Source organism: Onychomys torridus, chromosome 12, assembly GCF_903995425.1.
Source record: "Onychomys torridus chromosome 12, mOncTor1.1, whole genome shotgun sequence".
Lineage (NCBI taxonomy): Eukaryota > Metazoa > Chordata > Mammalia > Rodentia > Cricetidae > Onychomys > Onychomys torridus.
Window position 1 is genome coordinate 69,461,272 of NC_050454.1, and position 21,287 is coordinate 69,482,558.

The 21,287-nt window shown below is 48.0% G+C and overlaps 1 protein-coding gene across 2 annotated transcripts; it reads left to right on the top strand.

Annotated features, from left to right (window-relative positions):
- Positions 1 to 247: 247 nt before the first annotated feature.
- On the top strand, positions 248 to 10,289 carry Smim11a (small integral membrane protein 11A). Of its 2 annotated transcripts, none has more exons than XM_036204178.1 (4): positions 248 to 311; positions 4,466 to 4,549; positions 8,070 to 8,238; positions 10,056 to 10,289. In XM_036204178.1, exons 2-3 carry the CDS (start codon positions 4,538 to 4,540, stop codon positions 8,223 to 8,225), a joined length of 168 nt encoding a protein of 55 aa, XP_036060071.1. In that variant the 5' UTR covers positions 248 to 311; positions 4,466 to 4,537; the 3' UTR covers positions 8,226 to 8,238; positions 10,056 to 10,289. The 2 variants fall into 2 exon arrangements, with proteins under 2 accessions (XP_036060071.1, XP_036060072.1); XM_036204179.1 differs by lacking the exon at positions 10,056 to 10,289 and adding an exon at positions 8,926 to 10,048.
- The last annotated feature ends 10,998 nt before the right edge of the window (positions 10,290 to 21,287 follow it).

The following is a 21,287-nucleotide window of genomic DNA, read 5'->3' on the forward strand; positions in this document are numbered from 1 at the left end:
GGACCAAGGACCCCAAGCGCATCACACCCTTAGGGGTCCACTTTGGATTTCTGCAATAGCCTCATTACCCTGGACGACTTGCCTAATGCCCGAGTGCCTGCACTTGGAGATACAAGCGCCTTGACCCCAAAGGGGATCTAGCAGGACGTCTCACGGCAGCCTAGACCCACTGCGCCTGCTCATCAAGAGGTGACCTCCACGACTGCGCTTGCGTGCGGAGCAGTGCATTTCGGGAGGTGTAGTTTTCCCTATGGGATTGTGGGAGTCGTGGTTTGTCAGCACCGGGCCAGGAGGCCCAGCCGCGCTGAGTTGTAAGTGTGTGATTGACTCTTTGGGGTGCTGGGGATCCCTCAGCCACCCTGTGTTTGTGCTTCTGCCCTGATGACACTTACTGGCCGCGGCCACACAACGCATGGGAACCCTAATAATCTGGTCGCACTGCTCTGGGGACGGAGGGAGGGAGAGATGGGGCCCTCTATTTCGCCCCTTAGTGGAGCAAGGGTTGCACCTCCAGTGTGTTGGGGATGGGGGCCAGACTGGAGATCCCGTTATCCAAGAATAGCAAAGCCCCCTTTGATCCCGTGGCGCATAGCATCCAGTTTACCTAGGAGCACAGGCGCCAAAGTTGTTCAAATGAGGTGTGCAGTTCCAGCGAGTAGAGAGGTTCACCATGGCTCTCGCTTCTCAGAGGAGCCCCAAAGCACTGAGATTTATAGTTTGGGCCGCAAGGGTCCCCGGCAACTGAACCTACCCATCCTTTAAATGGTTGGGTGAGCAATTGAAGAGAAGGGGTAGAGCTGGGTGAAAATAGCGTCAGGAAGTTCCCACAGCTGCTCAGGTGACGAAATGAGTGGGTTCTGTGCTGAGATAGGTGCACCCTTGACTTTGTCAGGCCTGCCAAGAAGCAAAAGGAGCTTGTGAGCAATATATTGCCCATGTTGTTTTAATTGGCCTAGTCAAAATGAGTGCATAGCTTGTTTTGTTTCTAGAAAAAAAACTAGCGAAGCGGGGGGTGGGGGGTACTTTGCAACAGAGATCAAAACTACTAGCAGTTTTATCTAAGCCATTTTCTTATTGTTGAGGGTCAAGCTAAGCCTGCCTGTGCCCCTGGGTTTCATATATTTTAATGTCCTCCAGCTGTCCCCACCGTGGTGGTTTCGTTCCATCCCTCCGATGGCAGCTGCCCCTTGTTTCTGTGTGGGATCGGGAGTACCTGATATCAAAGCTGACAGCTCACTGTTGCATTTAGCTTTCTTGGTTGCCTCGTTTGCAGAAGGCTCGCAAGCTGCCGCGAGAATGTCTGCTTTGGTGCCTGTCATTTAAAGCAGTAGGTGACCTGGGTCGGTTGCTTTCTTCTCTTCCCCCAGCCCACTCTGTGACTACTACAGATTCCCTTTTTCCTTTACTTCTTCCTCTTCTTTTCTCTCCTCTCTCTCCTCTTCTCCTTTGGCAGGGACCCCTGAATCTGAGTCTGGGAGAACTCTTTCTCTAGCCTTAGATGACCGTGAACTCTGATCCTCCTGCCTCCCAATGCTAGGACTAGAGGCATGCACCATGCCTGGTTTATGAGTTATTGGGGTTGAACCTAAAGTTGTGTGCATGCTAGGTCAGCACTCGATGGCTAAGCCACACCAGCCTTCTGTTTTCTTCCCGGAGACTTTACCTTCTAACCCTCTAATTGCCAGGCTGTTTACCATAGGTTCTCTTGACATCAGTTCCAGAGTGGGAGACTCACTCTTTGGGCCCTGATATTACAAGTAAGAGGCGCAGGAGGTTAATGGCTTTCCCAGGTCATATGCCATTAGTGCCACCTGGAGTAGAGTCCTGACCTTCTCCTGCTCTTTATCCCGTGCCTGGCTGTCCTGTCCTGACTGCATCCTGCCCTGGTGCTGTGTGTTATCTGGAGACCCATTAGCAAAGGAGAGAGATTATCAAAGCAGTAATACTTGACATTGATTTAGTGTTCTCTGTGTATTACTTGTGGTTCTTCTTGATTACTGGCCAACTTCTGAAGGAGAATTTACTGATGACGGAGGCTTTGAGAGGCTGAGTACCCTGATCAAGGTGACATTGCTACTAAATGTATTGTGTTTGCCAGACTTCCAGACCCCTGGAGATTCCTTTTCATTTATTTCCTCTTGTAAGCTTCATGGGCCTATTTGTTTTCCTTGACCTAAGCCTGTGCACATCAATCCACATAGGTAGTTTGTGGGAAAGAGTTAAATCGCTGACTATATATGTATACAACTCAATTAAGAAGGAATTATACAAATAAAATGGAAAAGAACTTAAATATTTCATTTTAATATACAGCACAGCTAATCCCTAAAATTCCTAGAGATTCACGGTATAAATTCTGGCAGCAGGTTGTAACATGCCAAGAACCCATTTTTTCCCACTATAGGTCAGACTCTGCTGCTCCTTAAAGGGAAATGTGTGAAGGTAGTGAGCACCTTCAGCCACTGCTATCACATTTAAACAGAGCTTTGAATTAAAACTTACTGGTTTATCTGACTTTGCACAAGCCAAGAGGAAAACATGGTTATCTTGTGCCAATAGCTAGCTGGTTTTCAAGGCCTATAACCTTGAATATATTGAGGTCTGAATTTTATATATTAGATACTTTTGTAATTGAAATTTTTTTTTCTAAACCATCTCCCATGAAGTTTCCCTAAGGAAGCCTGTTCAAAAGGCCTGTGAAATTTCCTGTTGCTTTTCTGCTTCTGATCGTAAGTTCATGTGAATGAAAGTAACCCTGCCCCATGATTTGGAAGCTCTCTGCCTGTGTCCGGGTAGCCTGGTAAAGAGCTTCAGATCTGACTGACTGAATTTATGGTAGGCAAGGGAAGGAAACCTGAAAGGCAGTTTGGCTGGAGCCACACACACTGCTCTCTCAACAAAACGAGCGGGGACCCCCCCCCCCGACACACATAGGGAGCTGCATGCACTCTTCACTCTTTCTTTCTTTATTTATTTATTTTGGTTTTTCGAGACAGTTACTCTGTGTAGCTTTGTGCCTTTCCTGGATCTCACTCTGTAGCCCAGGCTGGCCTCGAACTCACAGAGATCCACCTGGCTCTGCCTCCCGAGTGCTGGGATCAAAGGTGTGCACCACCACTGCCCAGCTCCACACTTCACTTTAAACAGAGGCTTCTGGACACTCCAAACTGTAGCTCCCTAGCAACCCTCAGAAACTCCTGTTTGGGACCATACATATCCTGACACTAGGGAACGTGGCCAGATCCAATATATACTGGTTTTGGGTGCATGCACAGTAACGCAAACTATGACCTCAAAATCAACATTTAGGGGGAAAAGTCCCTATTTGCCTTCTTTTGGCTATGCCTAATTGGTTGCATATAGGATTAAAATCAAATGCAACTTGGGAAAGGATGTGAACTAAAGCTTACATAACCCAAGCTTATCAATTAGAACCAAAAGTACACCTATACCTCGCCCCTAGCAATTAGCTCCCACCCCCTCCTGCACCCACAAAAGGAAGCCATGGACAGTGACCAGTTGCTCTTGTCACTTCAGCTCAGGTAGCCCATTGGCCTCTTATAGAGCATCTGGACTGTGCTATGCTTCTGGATAAAATTCCTCATCACTTTTCTATCTGTGTATTTTTTAATAAGAGGCCAAGAACCTGGAGACACCCATTTGAGACAGAGACCTCCCGTACCAGATGGGTTCAGATTCCAGTCACACCCAGAAGAGCTTAGTGCGTTACTTAAACCTTATTTCTTCTCTCTTTAAAGTCAACGTAGTACATTATAGGCTAGTTGACTTAATTCATCTAAGCACATTAGCACAGACTGGCGCGGTAGAGCCAAGGTGTCGATAACCTGCTATAAAGTCAAGTTCAGAAATAGTAGGGGCCATCTGGTTGACACAGTGTGCAGGCTCTTTAGCAGATCTCAGGTGTTCTGGCTGTGGGGCAGGCGTCATATCCTAAAAACGAGATGTCTCCTCTAGCTGTCTCTACGCTGTCACATGCTCTACATCGCCTTCACTCTTTAGAAGGATTTTATGTACACATTAGCTGTTTTATTAGGACAGTCTCTCTCTCTCTCTCTCTCTCTCTCTCTCGTTCTTTCTTTCCTCCAGATAATTTTTTTTTAAGCCAGGATGAGCACAGGTGACAGTCACAAGGACCTTCATCCCTAAACCAGCTTGCCTTTGAGTCAGGAGATGGGGAGGGGGGACATTTGTGAGTGTGGGCGTTAGGTGCACAGAGGAATGGAATGGGAACAGATGTCTCAGGAGCAGCACTGTGCAGGAAGTCGTGGAGAGCCACCCGGAAGAGCTCTGGGTCACCTTGTGCAGAACTCTTGTCCCACCTCAGCCACCGCACCTGCTCTCTGCTCACGTGCCCGTCTCTATCAAAGGTGAGGCTTCCTGAGGTGGTCTGCCTTGAAGCTCTAGAGTGACGTGTTTCTTCTTCTCTCTCCTTTCCCCGGATCAGAGCTTCCAGCTGCCTCTCAGGCTGGTGTCTACGAGTTGCGTTGGTCAGAAGTGAACTCACAGCTGGCCCGCCATGAACTGGAAGGTAAGAGAAGTTTTAAAATGTAGAGGTTTTGTTTGTTCTGTTTCTGTCTTTCCACATGTATCAGTCACACAAGTGGACACCTGAGTTGATCAGCTGGTTGATTTGTAGCTCATGGGGTCTGGAAATCCCAGCCTTGCTGTGGGCCTCTGGTGGGGTAACAGACAGCATGGGCAGAGATAGAAGTACTTGTCACTCCTGGACTGGTAAGCGGGATGGAAGAAGAAACCAGAGTCCCACAGCCCCTCTGCAGACGGACTTCCAGTGACCTGGGACCTCCCCTAAGGCCTCTCCCTGAGGGTTCACTGCACTTGGAACAAGCCTTTAACACACACTACAATAATAGCATTCACGGTGGTAAAAAATTAACAGTAACAATGCTGTATCAGATTTAGTTTTAGTTAAATCCGTTCTTCAACAATTTCGTGAACGTGTATGACACACCCACTCCCAGCCTGTCTTATCTCTTTCCAATCCATTCAGCTTCCTTCCCTCCTTCCAGATCCCATGGTCACATCCATGTCTTTTTCTTTTGTTTTTGTGGTTTACTGAGTCTTACCAGGACTGTCTGTCACTGTGGGTTTGGAGCCTGGTGGGAGTGAAGCATTTTTTTTTTAAGTAGACAAAATGTAATCACATTTAATGTTTTGAGTTAAAACTTATAAATTTGCATTTGTTCTCCAGACTTCTGGAGGAAGGCGAGGCCTTTCTTTGAGTGTGCTTCCTCTAACTTGAGACCCAGCTCACTTTTCTTTCAAAAACCAGGCCTTTAAAGCTTCTCTTCACATTCCACATTTTATTTCTTTAAAGTGGGTGTAAATGGTTGAATGTTGGTGCCTCTCAATTTTGTATGTTGCATTTCTGAGGCCAGGATGATGGTATTGGGGAGGTGATTATGTTGCAAGCGTGGAGCCCTCATGAATGGGATAGTACCCTGGGTGGCTGATCTCAGTTGTCACCTCAGGAGACAGGCCTCTAGCTTGCCTGTGGGGATTATCTTGAGTGGATTAGTTGTGGTGGGAAGACCCGTCCGATGGATGCAGTGTGACCAGCTGCCTTCTGCTCCTGTTATCATAACTCCCCACCATGATGGACTGTATCCCAGAACTGCAAACCACAATCAGCCCCCCCTCCTTCAGGATATCGAGGGCTACACAGAGAAACTCTGTCTAAGGAAAACAAACAAACAAACACTTCAAATTTTCACCGTCCTCTTCATAATCCCATACAGTTGTTTTTCCAAGAGCATTGCTTTTTTCCTAGCTACATGTGAATTCAACTCAGTTTTCATGGAAACCACCTTGAGAAAAAAGTCATAAATTACTCATTGGTGTACCAAGGACGAGTTGAACTGATTAGAAATAGATGCAAAAGAGTCCTTAAAATGTTAGGTTTAGCTGTTAGAGCAGGGGTTGAATTGAGGGTAGGCAGAGCAGAGCCTGCCAGCTGGCTGCATTCAGCAGGCTCTGGGCAGCAACGTCCTTAGGGGAAAGGAGAGGATCCCATTAAATGCCTGAAACTCTCAAGGTGAGGGGGAGCTGGCTTAACCAAACAGCTGCGTGGCCAGGCTAGTGTGTGCCTGCTGTCCAGGAGGCTTGACTGCACAGGGAAGGTGAAGATGGGCACATCTGAGGAGGCTTGACTGCATAGGAAGGGTGGAGGTGGACACATCTGAGGAGGCTTGCTGGCCAGCCAGTCTAGCCAAAACTGAGCTGAGTTCCATGTTCAGTGAAGAGTGGAAGAAAAACCGTCCTCATGTACACATAAGCAAGTGCACCAGCACATGCAACATACACACCCACACACACTAGAGTTGATCTCACCAATCCCAGCACATAGACACACACACAAACACACAGACACACAGACACACACACACACACACACACAGACACACACACAGACACACACACACACACACACACACACACACACACACACACACACAATCTCACCTTCCCAGCAGTGGTCATTCTCCCCTACAGGCCTGCATATTTTGAAAGAGAAAAAATCAGAGGGAAACTGAGGCCAGCTGAAGCCACTGCCCTAGAAGGGGCAGGCAAGGGGGCACGCCCCTTAGCCCTTGCCCTCTGCTGGCATTGCCCTCTCTCCCTCTAGGCCTGGAAAGTCTTGCCTCTCTAGTCTCTGTGAGAAGAAAATAAATAATGAAACCATGTAACCTGTGCCTGTTAGTTGTGTTTCCTTTTCAGTCTGCTTTCTAACTTCCTGTAGAGATAACATGTTACGGCCCTTGCTTGTGCCGTGGAGAACCCTGGGCTGTGACGTGGGCTTCACTTACTAGGACGGCAGGGTGTACCCAGAGAGAAGAGAAATCCCGTTCAGACTGGCTTCAGCCAGCCTAGAACAGCCTGGTGAACTTCAGGAGGTTTATGTGCAATGCTGTACATTCAGCTAGTTTGTGAACCCGGAGTCTTGCCCTTGGAGTGTGAACCTCCAGGAGGAAGCCTGGGAGGTCTATGGGAAGCACGGATGTTAGCCAATAGGGCTTGGGAGGACCACATGACAGGCACATCAGCCCAACCTGTTGTCAGGGTGAATGTCCCTCACTGTTCTTTGTACTGTCATCCTCCAGATCCCCCGTGCTCCTAAGCTGTTTGATCTCTACTCTTAGGTGACTTAGCGGTTGAAAGTAGGCAGTTACTTTATTATAGTTAATTCAAGTTAATTAAGTTAACTTAATTGTCCTTACATTAAGCAGTTTCAATGTGTACCTTCTCCACTGTATCATGTATTCTATCACAGGGCAACCTTCCTCAGGGGTCCTTAGATATCCATACCTGATGGTTAAGTAGTTTCTAATCCACTTGAGTTGTTGCTGACTTGCATGACTTAATTGTAAAACCGATTCAGGGGAGGAGGGCGTGGTATGTGTTACCCGGAAATGCAGCGATGGAGTCAGGCCTCAGAAGAGTGGGGGAGGGGTCCTACCCCTCCTCACCCGTTAGTGACCTCCTGGTACTTAACTGCTCATCTGTCGGGTCCATAGCAGCCGATGCTCCATCTGCACCAAGAGTGAACCACAGAGGACCTAGACACAGTTGGAGGGACACAGATGTGTATAAACTGGAATCAGGAGCAGGAGACTGGTTTCCATCTGACCCTGGCCATCTCTCCGGCCCCTTAGACTAGCTCTCTTATATAGCCCAGGCCTGCCTACCAAGGGATGGTGCCGCCCACCGTGGGCTGAGCCTCCTACATCAATGAATCACCAAGACAACTCCCCACAGACGTGTCCGCAGGCCGATCTGGTCTAGGCACCTCCTGCAATCTAGGCTTTCCTCTCAGGGGGCTGTAGGTTGTGTCAAGTCGTTGGGTAAGCTAACCAGGACACCACCGTGGCCCAAGCACCTAGCCTCTGTTTGAAACATTGTAGGTGCTCAGTAACATCTGCGGGGTGAAGGAGTCTGACTGAGGCTCATCACGTGACTGTGCGGGGGAGGGGTCTGACTGAGGCTCATCACGTGACCGCTACAGCAGTCAGCATGTGTCTTCCTCCCTTGAGGTTCTTGAACACGTGCCCTTGCTGCTGTACATCTTGGCAGCCAAGACCCTGATCCTCTGCCTGGCCTTCGCGGGAGTGAAAATGTACCAGAGGAAAAGCCTGGACGCCAAACTGCAAGCCGAGAAGCAGCAGCGGTCGGAGAAGAAAGAGAGCTGAGGAGATGGCAGAGGTACCCGGCTTCTAACCTGTCTAGAGCGCTACAGTGGCCAACAAGGGTGTGGTGCCCTGAGATCTTGGCATGCTGGCTCCGAAGGGCTGCAAGAGGGCGCGTGGTCCCCACAGACAGGGTGCAAGGCCCCGCCCTCTGCCCCCACTGCTGACCATTTGCAGAGTATCAGTCCTCTCTGCTCCAAGCTTGTTGTGCTTCTTAATGGCAGTGTGTATGTGCGTGTGTGCGCACTCGCACACACGGGGACGGTGGGGGGGTGGTGGCTCAGACCCCTGACTTAGCTGTAGATTTGTGCTCCAGAGAAGCCCAGGTACTAAAAACTGCAAAGCAGTGTGCATGAATGTGCTGACCTACCTGGCGGAGGAGGAGGAGGAGAGAGAGAGTCACAGGCCCTAGCAACCTGTTCGGTGAGGTCTGACTCTCTGGTGGCAAATAACCCCTTCGCAGTCCAACCATAATCTGGCCACACCTCATCTGCCCCTCTCTCCAGTCCACTTCCACAGTGGTGATGAAAGCACCTCCCGACGTGGAGCTTATGCGTTGCTGTAGCTGGTGCCTCTCAGGGTGCTTAGGATAGGGTGGGAAGGGCTCTGGAGCATGCTTGGGGCGGTCAGGACTCCAGGTTCCCAGAAGCTATTTTTAAGGCCTTGTCAGAGATAGACCATGGTCCTTAACTCTCATGTACAGATCTGTTTCTTCACTTATCAAACCGGACTCCAGGCCTCTCAGGGTTCAAATATGAAGAGCAAGGATTCTAGATTCTAGATTACAGTTCCAGCATCCGGCTGCAGAGCAGAATTTCCTACACAGCTGCATGGATGCTGTGTTGCTTATTATTATTATTGAGAATACAGATTCTCAGGCCCCCTCAGGAAAGGGACCGATGTCCCTGGTTCAGTCTGGGCAGTGTTTCATTTGAAAACCCACCAGGGGATTTTCAGTCTGCTCAGCTCCAGGTCGCTGAGGGGACCGCTGAACTGACTTTACAGTGTTGTGCACCCGGCGCCATGCTTCTAAAAGTGGGTGTTCCCTCAGGCTGTTGGGAGTGAAGCAGGTGTCTTAGTGATGGAGGTGAGACCGGAGCACTAAGGGGTGATTTGGGGCTGGGCATTTTACTGCGCATTTCATGCATGGCTGCACTCCTCAGCCCCCACTGACAACTCTCTGAGGTGACATCAGCCCGAAAGAACAGTGGGGAGCAGAGCTGGCAATTGACCCACAAGCTGCATCATCTCCCCACAAAAATGAGAGCAGAGGAGCACAGTGGTCCTGCCACCACTCGCTGGCCCTCAGTGAGTGGAGACGTCTGCGGGCGGAAGAACCCACCCCGTGGAACCTTGCCTTATTGATTGAAATGCAAAAATAAGCAGGAAGTGCATGGCCCCAGTGCTAGTTGGAGGAGAGGGCTTGATGAGCGACCTAAAATGCTGAGGACAGTTAGTTCGAATGCTGGTTGGGTTTATGTTGCCGGCACAGCCATGATTCTGGTTACCTGAGAAGCTGGAAAGATGGGGTGTGACGACAGTGTCCTTTATGTCCCACTTTTCCATTGAGCCCGTGCCAGACCGTGGGTGTGCACACCCCCACGTAGAACTGATGGGGAGATGGCCTTTCAGGACAGCAGCTGCCCCAAGCCTGCTTTTAGGAAAAGAATCTTCAGAGAGAAAGAAAGCCATGTTGTCTAAAGGCACCTACTAATAGGTCAGGCTGAGCGGCCCCCACTGGAGTCGGAATGCTCATGCATTGATGCTGAGTATGCAGAGCAGCTCTGTGTATCCAGCGCCTCCTTCATTACTCTGGTCTCCCTTGCTTTCTAGATTTTTCTATTTAAATGTCAGCTTGGGTGGACTCCAGCAGAGAAGAGAAGAAAGACCTAGTGATCTAGGGATTACCGGATGACAGAGGACACACTTCCAGCCTGGACCTTTAACTTAATGATTAACAGTGTGAATTTTGTATGTTTATAGAAGAACCAGTATTTTGTTAGTGAAATAAAGTACATTTCTAAAAAAGGCTGTCTGCGATCTCTTCCTCCCTCGCTCCTTCCTTCTCTCCCTCCTCCTCTCCCCTTCTTCTTGCTTCCCCCCTACCCCACACTTTATGGGAGGACTCAACCCCTCCTTTCCCAGGCACATGCTGGTTGTGGGGTTGTGACAGCAAATCTTGGGTGTATGTGCATGCCTGCCCAGGTCGGGGGTGACACCGCTGAGGGGCTGGTCCTTGGCGATGACAGCATCAGTAGAAGCCTCAGCCAGCTTGTCCCACTCACCACCATGCTCCTTCAGGAGCAGCTTGTTTCCATGGTGACTGTGTGCCTGTCTATGACAGATCCATGAGAGCTGGACCCTCTGCTGGTCTGAGGGTTTCTGTGGTGAGGGATCACAGTAACTAGATCTACAAAGAGCCACTTTGTGGAGGCGTGGTGGCTCACACCTGTAATCCTAGTTCTGGGAGGCCTGCCAGCAGTTAGAGGCTAGCCTGTGCTACACAGTGACTTCCTGACCAGTCTGATGCTTTCCTATCTGAGAGGAGACAATGCACCTAACAGACTGGGCTCTCGAGGCACCTGAGTGGATTGGAGATGCAGGTACAGAATGACCCTCAGGCCACAAGGGGCAGATGTCAAAACAGGCGAAGGGCTATGTTTCCCGAAACTGCCCCAGCCCACGCTGCAGGAGGCCGCTCCAACCTTTGCCCCCGAGCTAGCCGCCACCCCTTCTCTGACCCAGCCCACTCTGGCTGGGACTATCCGGGGCATAGATGGGCAGAGCCCAAGGTTTTAGGTTCTGTGGCTGTGCCTAGATGGTCACACCCTGGACCATAGCCAATTCTCATGCCTCAGTCAGGGCCTCCCTGTAGCCTGCCAGGTGGACCCACTTCATTTCAAACCTCTACGAGCTACTCACTTTGCAGAGTTAGGACATAACCGGTCCCCAGAATGCCTGGCCTCAGACTCACGCCACTGGACACTACCTCCCACTCACTGTCACCCACATACCCACTACGTTCACTACAGAGGTCCACTGGCTTTAACCAAGTCATCCTGACCAGCAGGTATTTATTTGAAGTTCACCTTCCTTGGTGTTGGGATCTAAAGCTCACCCTGTAGCTTTGAAGAACACGTGGCTGTCTTCTTAGAACATTCCATAGATGACGACCCAGGGGTTGGGCATAACCACTGACACACCCATTACTTTTCTGTGAACAGTATGGAGTTCAGTTATTTTCCTTTACCCCCTGCCTATGCACCTTCTGCCACTAGGGGGATCAATCACCCTTGCCTGCGTGGATCTTACTGCATTTGTAAGTGAAGCCTGGGCACCTGTAGCTATATATTAAATAGTTGGTTCGGAAGGAGCGGCTGGAAGTCGGCAGGCAGACAGGATGGCGTGGCTCACACCCAGAAGCCCTATTGGGACCTCAGCCAGCAGCTGGTCCATAACTGAGAAGGCACAGTTAGAAAATACATAGCCATCTGGGGTGGCCTTCAGTTGTCATAAAGAACATGAAGGGAGACCCATGTTCTCCCATGAGACAGCCTCAGTGTTCCTAGTGCAGATCCCTGTTAACCTCACATACATCCCTGATCTGCCTTCTTTGGCTACATTGCCAAAGGAGGAGAGGCTGCTAGAAAGAGAAACAAGCAGACCAGGCCAGAGAACACCTGATCTCCATGTGTCATACAGTGCAGTCAGTGGCCAGCAGCTCCACATCATGCACCCACATGATGACATTTGTCCCTTATGGTGACCTTGAAAAAAAATGGTTAAGTGGCTTCCCACACTCTGATTGAGGAGGCAGAGATGGATGCTATGTATTTCAGAGACCACAGAGCCTTGGCTGTGCTCAAGTTCCATAGGAGGAAACAGGTGTTCACAACCACCGTTCCCAGGGACTTCCACGTGCCTACCCTTCATGGTGCTGCCTCATCCTGGCTTCATTGTGTCCGTGTTCCGGAGTCTTGCTCAGCACAGGATTAGGGCCAAGCTCAGGGTACAGTGATGGGAGGTGTTCAGACATGACTGTGGGGAACCCTCTCTCTGCTGCCAGAAGTATGTAAACGGTCGAGGTGGGTCAGGCTATCTCCTGTCAGGACGGGAACCAGCCTCTTTATGAGAGCTTTCTCACGGCTCCAGCTGTGGGAGAAGTCATCGGAACTGGCCAGGTCCACGTGGCTTCAGGACCTAGAGGAGAGAGGTAGGAAGTCCGTGGATTGGAGCTTCCTCCCCATCCCCAGGGTCTGTCGTGCCTTCCTTTAGCGAGGCCTCTTTCAAACCTTTTATTGCCATTCTGTAACCTGGACATAATGGAACGATATAATTATTTTGTGATCTGAGAGTTAATATTAAGGTTGGAATGAATGTGTTTTCCAATGGCCAGCCACCAAGGGAAATTGGAGTACTTGGTACATTGCACCTAATTAAATGGCTGACATAGCTTCTGGGTTTATTGTCAGTTAATAAATTCTGACACATGGAAATCTATAATCTTATCTATTCATATTTCCACTACAGCACACTCATGACCTTTATTCTGATCTGTGTTGACCAAGGCCTGAAGCTTAATCCAAAATATGTTAGACTTTTTTTTTTAACACTGGGTGAGCCATGCACTGATCTGCCCCTGCCTAGATGCCCCTTCTCCCTGTACTCTTCCAAATGTTCTGCAGTAATGTTGAGGCACTGCCTCCAAGCTCTCATTCACAAGCTCACATCTTGCTGAGCCTGGGGGCTGCTCCACCACCGAATCCAGACTTCCTAGAGCACCCAGACTTGTTTTTCATGGTAATCCTGAGCCGTTGTCAAGCACATAGAAGGCACCAGAATATTTAATGGGTGTGTAACTGATGACCTAGAAGAAAGGGAGCAGGGAGCTTCACCAAGACCATCAATGCCTCCCCAATCCATCTTCTCCCACCTCCCTTGACAGAATCCTGAGGTGTTGTTTTGTTTTTATAATCCTGGGTTTTTGTGTTTGATTTTTTTCAAGACAGGGTCTCTCTGTGTATCTCTGGCTGTCCTGGAACTTGCTCTGTAGACCAGGCTGGCCTCGAACTCAGAGATTTGCCTGCCTCTGCCTGCTAAGTGCTAGAATTAAAGGCATGTGCCACCACTGCTTGGATAATAATCCTGAGTTTTACATAGCCATAGTGCCACCAACTTAAAGACTCATGTCCCAGCTGTCCTTGTGGTCAAGTCTGACTAATCAAGTTTGAACATGTTCATTTAAAGGGGAGAGAATGCACTAGAGAGCTGTCCGGGGTGAAGAGCACTGGCTGCTCCTTCAGAGGACTCAGGTTTGGTTCCCAGCACCCACATGGTGGAGCACAACAGTCTGTAAGACCAGTCCCAGAGGATCCAATGCCCTCTTGCCTTCGTGCATACCAGGCACTCACGTGGCACATGCATATAAATGTAGACAAAACACCCACACACAGAAGAGAACTTATTTCCTTAAAAGCTGATATAAGGGCTGAAGAGCTGACTTGTAAGAGTTACACAGGCATGAGTAGCCTGGTCCAAATCCTCATCACCCACAATAAAAGCCATGTAGGCGGAGTTTTTTGTCAGGACTGCTGGTTAGCTCTGTCCTGCCAGCCACTCCCAAACAACCACATAGAGACTTATTATTATTTATAAATGCTCAGCCAATGGCTTAGGCTTATTAACTAGCTCTTTTTTGAGATTTATTTATTATGCATACAGTGTTCTGCCTACATGTATCCCTGCAGGCTGGAAGAGGGCATCAGATCTCATTACAGATGGTTGTGAGCCACCATGTGGTTACTGGGAATTGAACTCAGGACCTCTGGAAGAACAGCCACTGCTCTTAACCTCTAGGCCGTCTCTCCAGGCCTTTCTAACTAGCTCTTACAACTTAAATCAACTCATATTTCTTATATATGCTTTACCACATGATGGTAACTTTTTTCAGCATGGCCTGTTCATCTCCTGCTTCCTCAGCATCTTGCTGGTAACTCCTTGTGATGCTTGCTGCCCTTCTTCTTTCCAGCATTCTCTCTGCCCTGAAAATCCTGACTAGCTATTGGCCAGTCAGCTCTTTATTAACAATGAGAGCAACACATCTCCACAGTGTACAGAAGGATTATTCCACAGCAAAGCCAAGCGTAGCCTGGGCTCCTGTGCCACAGTGGGGGTGGGGGTGGGCAGAGACAGGGTGATCGCTCAGACTTACTGGCTGCCAGATTAGTTCTAGTTTCAGTGAGAGACCCTACCTCAGAGGAACAGGGCTGAGAGAGAGAGAGAGAGACAGAGCAAGTCATCCAGTGTCCCCCTTCCTCTGTGGGCATGCAGGTGTGTGCATCGCCCATATTCATGTGCACACACTACATCCACACACATCCACAAGAGTGGATGAGATGGGCCGCCATTTAGATAAGGGTAAAGCACTGGCCTGGCATGCTCAAGACTCTGGGTTCCATCCCTAGAACTGCAAATAGTAAATGAAAAGGAGATGAGATGTGTGTGCCTGGCGGTGGTGGAGCACACCTTTAATCCCAGCACTCGGGAGGCAGAGGCAGGCGGATCTCTGTGGGTTTGAGGCCAGCCTGGTCTACAGAGTGAGATCCAGGATAGCTAGAGCTGTTACACAAAGACACTTTGTCTTGAAAAATCAAAAGAAAGAAAGAGATGAGATGAGCCCTGTGCCCCTCCTTTCTCGTCTGCCCGCTGGAACGCTAACGCAGTGGTTCACTCATCAGCCATCTTGAACTATGAGGTAGCCTTGAGGTCAAACCAAGTCTGAGATAAAGGAGCTATGAGGAAATCCCTGCAGGTGTAGAGAGCCGCGTGTAGCTGCACCCTAAAGATGGCTCTGCCTTCTACCCTCTGCCTTCCCGATGGCAAACACTCTTTAGGGTAAACAGTTCCTTATTTGGCTGTGGCTGGATTCGTGTGTTGCTGGCATATGCGTGAACCTGTGGACAGTGCCCACGTGGCTGCTTGGGGTTGGCAGCCCAGCCCTACTTAGGTGCTGGGAGAGGCTTGCCCCAGGGAGAGAGACACAATGCAATTAATCAAAGGTCTGAATAAACTGTGATGAGAAGGATCCCGGTGTCGCGTCTTCCTTGCTGGTCGAGGCGGGCGCGACAAGTGGTGGCGGGGATAATTACCACGGCTCTCTCCGGATTCAGAACTTTTTACAGTCAGGCAGTATACCGGTAAGTCCTCAGGAAAAAAAAAACTGGGGATCCGCGACAAAAGCGGGTAACGCTCACCTGTAGAAGGGAGAGCGGGATAGCAGAGCTGCGATAAAAGCAGACGGGTAATTAGACAAAACAAACAGGGAAACCGGAGGGCTGGAGCAATTCTGCAGAGGCTCTGAGAAACCTCCCAGAAACTTCTCAAATTGAGGAAAGAAAAAAAAGTATACTAACATGGGCGCCTCCTCCTCGCACCCAATTTTTCTGGCTCTTAACGAGCTGCTTCTCTCTAAGAAATTGAAAGTAAAAAAACACACCTTAGAGCGATTTTTGCAACAGTGTGATGTAATTGTTCCTTGGTTTGCAATTTCTGGAAGCCTCACAGTGCCTTCCTGGGAGAAATTGGGAAGAGACTTAGATTTGGATTGCAGGTGCAGATCGCAGTATCATAGCTAACAAAGATTGGCCTTGAGGTTGGCCTATACAGGCTTCCTCACAAACATTGCAGGGATTGGGTTATGCCAGTGTTCCAAATGTTAGTGCAAATTTGTTAAATTGGCAAGATTCAGAAGGTCACTCTGGCGTTATGCTTCCAGTGTCCCTCTGGGGGAGAAATCTTATGAAATCCATGGGCTTTCAGTTGAGTAATGAATACTCCAAAGAATCTAAAAATATTATGAAAAACATGGGGTGTCATACTGATTTTGGCCTGGGAAAATTTTTACAAGGCAAAAAGGAGCCAATACAAACAGTACCTAGAAAACCCAAACAAGGGTTGGGTTTTTCCTAGGGGCCGCTGAGGAGGGCATTCCCATAACCTGGGTAACGGAGGAGCCAGTTTGGGTTCCTCAGTGGCCACTCTCCTCTGAGAAATTACATGCTGCATATCAATTAGTGAAAGAGCAATTGGAGAAAGGGCACATTAAACCCTCTCTTTCTCCCTGGAATACACCCATATTTGTCATCAAGAAGAAATCAGGAAAATGGAGATTGTTACATGATCTTAGAGCTATAAATGAGCAAATGAGAATTATGGGACCTGTACAGCATGGTCTTCCATTGCTGTCAGCCTTGCCTGAAAATTGGCCTATTATTGTGGTAGATATTAAGGACTGCTTCTTTTCCATTCCACTGAATAGCAAAGACAGTGAGAGATTCGCTTTCACTTTACCGTCCACTAATCATGAGGAACCTGATAAAAGATATCAGTGGGTTGTATTGCCACAAGGCATGGCCAACAGTCCTACAATGTGTCAATTATTTGTAACAACTGCTTTAGAACCCTTGGGAGCACATTTTCCTGGCCTGAGATGCCTCCATTATATGGATGATATACTGTTAGCAGCTAAAGAAGAGAGCATTCTTCAAGAAGCATATAGCTCACTTGTAGAACTGCTAAAGCAAAAGGGACTCTGTATTGCCCCTGAGAAGGTGCAACAGAGCAAAGTTGTCAATTATCTTGGCTCTAAAATAACTGAACATCATATCATGCCACAAAAGGTGGAGTTAAGGAAGGATCATCTTTGCACATTGAATGATTTTCAAAAATTATTAGGAGATATAAATTGGATAAGAGGAAGTTTAGGAATGGCCAATTATGAGTTAAAACCATTATATGATATTTTAATTGGAGATGCAGCCTTGGATTCACCGAGGCAATTAACCAGTGCAGCCCAAGAAGCCTTAACAAAATTAGAGGATAGGCTACAAAGAGCTTTTCTTCAAAGAGTGCAAAATAATGATGATATTACCCTGTGCATTCTGCCTACCCAGTTACAACCTACGGGAATTTTATGGCAAAAAGGACCCTTGTTATGGATTTATACTAAAATCTCACCTGCAAAATCAATTGAGTATTATCCTATTGCTGTAGCATTACTTGCACAACAAGGTATTCAACAATGTTTACAATATTTTGGGACATCACCACAAACGCTAGTTGTTCCTTATGATTCTACTCAAGTCAAGGTATTATGTGCTGCCATAGATGATTGGGCAATTCTGCGTTGTACCTATCCAGGACACATAGATTGCCATTATCCTAAACATCCACTATTAACTTTCTTTAAAGAACATCCTGTAGTTTTCCCTAAAGTAACTGCTTCAAAGCCCATTCCAGGAGCAAGTGTTATATTTACAGATGGGTCTAAGACAGGCTGTGGTGCTTATATGGTGGATTCTAATGAACCTGTAAAGCATCAATTCTTGCCAGGTGCACCTCAACAGGTGGAGCTTTCAATAGTTCTTGAAGTTTTCAAGGCTTGTCCATTTGCATTTAATTTAGTGTCAGATTCTAGTTATGTTGTTAATGCTTTGAAAAGCCTTGAGTGTGCAGGGCCCATCAAATCTTCTAGCCCTGTTAGCTCATTGTTTGGCCAATTACAGAAACTGATCTGGCAACGTAAAAATCCCTTTTTTGTGCAGCACATCCGTGCACATACCAGTCTGCCAGGTCCATTGGCTGAAGGCAATGATATAGTGGATCAGTGTACTAGACAGGAATGGATGTTTGTGGCTTCTGCCATACAACAAGCACATGCTTTCCACAAAGAATTTCATGTTAATGCAAGGACATTACAACAAAAATTTTCTATCTCACGTGCAGAGGCACGAAAGGTGGAACTAGATTGTCCCCAATGTGTCATTTTTCATCATCCTTCTAGATTAGGAGTTAACCCTCGTGGTTTGCTCCCCCTAAAAATATGGCAAATGGATGTTACACATATCTCTGAATTTGGACGTGTCAAATATGTACATGTATCTGTTGATACCTGTTCTGGAATCATTCATGCCACCCCAATGGCAGGAGAAAAAGCCTCTCATGTCATTGCTCATTGCTTAGAAGCTTGGGCAGCATGGGGTAAGCCTCAACAGTTAAAGACAGACAATGGTCCTGCATATACCGGACAGAAGTTTGCTTCCTTCTGTCAACAGATGAATATGCAACTTGTACATGGCCTACCATATAATCCACAAGGTCAAGGCATTGTGGAGCGTGCTCATCGCTCCTTGAAGGAGTTGCTTCAAAAACAAAAAGGGGGAATAGGCTATGGCCGTACCCCTAAGGACAGACTTTCTCTTGCATTATTTACTCTGAATTTTTTGAATTTGGATGTTTCCAATTGTTCTGCTGCAGACAGGCATCATTGTCAGTACAGTCCTTCTAAAGGAATGGTGAAATGGAAAGATGCCTTGACAGGTGTCTGGCACGGACCTGATCCCGTGCTGACATGGGCACGAGGTTCTGTTTGTGTTTTTCCACAGGATCGGCAAGACCCGGTGTGGGTTCCTGAGCGCCTAGTGAGAAGAGTCCAGTGCCAGGAAGAACATGTCTGCGAAGACAGTGATCTCTCTGTTCGCGCTAATGATGATTCAGCTGGGAATGACGGACCTAAGATGGGGGATACTGTCAGTGTTCCCGAGACCAATGCCAGTCCGTCATGATGCAATATTATTCCCATGACTATTCGGTAGTAATAAAAGTATGGATGTTCCATATCTCCCCATGGACCCAGAGGAAGCTCCTATAGGAGAAAATAGGTCTTTTAATTAAATGGAATTCTTTGTTTCCAAATTGTCAGAAACAGATCAGATGTTTCCCCATGTGTCTTGATATATAACCAGACGGCTGGATGGTTTGATTTGCCTGGACCAGGCCCTTGTTTTTCAGCCAATGCCTCTTGGGTGTCTGGATGGTGGCCTGCTAAAGCGTTGGGAAATGATACACCAGGTCAGCCAAAATGGGCCCCCTTTTGTTAGGGTCAAGATGGAGGGAACGTCTGGCCCTGGACAGGTTGTCAGTCTCGTATTGTGATCTGGGCCAATCAAGGAAAGAGTTTCACCTTTTCCCCTGGAATAAGCACAGACTTTAATCAGACTTTTGTAGGTAGTAATTATAGTGAGCAACATCCCTCTCAGTTGTATATTTCTAATCCTTTTGATAATTGGCTATTGTGTGGCATTAATGGAAGTTGCATGAATTTAGAGCCCCTAGTTATGATTGCTGGGGGAGTGCATAGGATCAGTCAGTTTTCATGGAGTAGCTCCAAGCCTTGGGGCTCCTGGGATTCTGTGCCTGGCCCGTTATCCACAGGCATCACCGCCAAAACTGATACAGGCTGTGCGTATGACGGAGTTAAGCCACTGGCTAATATTACTTATAATCCTACTCCAGTTTGTGTGTATCCTCCATTCTTGTTTATAGTGAGCAAAGAGAGGCCTGTATCTTGCAATAATAATACCTGTTTTTATACTCAATGCTGGAATGCTTCCAAATATGATTATGCCATAATTACCCGTATGCCTCGCTGGGTGCCTATGCCAGTTGATGCTCCTAATGCTATGACCCTGTTTAGACAGAAAAAGGATTTTGGCATTACTGCAGCCATTGTTACAGCTATTTCCTTGGCTGCTGTTGGAGCTGCTACAGCCGCCATTGCCATGAGTCATACTGTACAGAAGGCACAGACCTTGAATAATCTTTCTGCCAATGTGGCACATGTTTTGGATGTGCAAAAGGTCGTCAATGCTCAAATACGAGGAGGATTGATGGTGGTCAACCAGAGAATTGACCTGGTTCAAGAGCAAATTGATACCCTTTGGCAGATTGCCCAGCTCGGCTGTCAATGGAAGTATGAAGGGTTATGTGTGACTAGTGTCCCATATAATAATTTTACCCATGCTGCAGATTTATCTAAAAGGTTGTCTAGTTATCTTTAAGGCAATTGGACTGGAGAGTTCGATAACCTGATGGACCAGCTGAGAGTGGCTATTGTCACGGTGAATTCGACCCGAGTGGATATCGGACTGATGGAGGGATTGTCTTCCTGGATTGCTACAGCCATGGATCACATGAAGGAGTGGGTGGGAATAGGAGCCCTAGTAGGTTTACTGGTGCTCACCTCCCTAGTATGCTTGTGGTGCATTTGTCGCATTAGGATCTCACAGCGTCGCCATGCAGCCATGATCGTCCAAGCCTTTATGGCCATTGATGCAGGACAGTCTCCCCAAGCCTGGTTGGCTACTTTAAAAGATATTTAGGCACAGGATGCGAGGCCTGCACACTGCACTTGAGGTTATGATACGCTGACCTCAAGAAGAGCAAGTCTGATTGCATGTGGGTTGGTACCCTAACTCCCACCTCTGTGAAAAGGGTATCGGACGGGTCTAGTGTTCTCTGGGTGGACGACGCCTGGACAAACATTAGTACATGTTCCATTTTAGCAGAGATCAGACCTCTACTCTTGCCTGTTGCGTTGTAAAACAAAAAGGGGGAAACTGTAGAGAGCCGCGTGTAGCCGCACCCTAAAGATGGCTCTGGCTTCTACCCTCTGCCTTCCCGATGGCAAACACTCTTTATGGTAAACAGCTCCTTATTTGGCTATGGCTGGATTCGTGTGTTGCTGGCATATGCGTGAACCTGTGGACAGTGCCCACGTGGCTGCTTGGGGTTGGCAGCCCAGCCCTACTTAGGTGCTGGGAGAGGCTTGCCCCGGGGAGAGAGACACAATGCAATTAATCAAAGGTCTGAATAAACTGTGATGAGAAGGATCCCGGTGTCGCGTCTTCCTTGCTGGTCGAGGCGGGCGCGACATGCAGGTGTCATGGCAGGCAAGGAAACCGTCTGCAAAGAGGTGAAAATGAAATCTCGGTTCAGCCTGACTTAGCCTGGATCCAGCTTCAGGAGTCTGATGTTGAGCAGTTTATTGCTGGCATATTTAAACACAACAGAATTCTGGGAAAGTTCAGGTTTGCAGGAAACAACCATTCCAGTTCCAGGTGCACAATAAAGTTTAAAGTGTGACTACACAGAAACTCCTTTGCAGAGTACATGTGACCCTGAAGACAGGTTCTATAGTGTAAGGGCCTAGGCTCCAGTGTTGTCTCT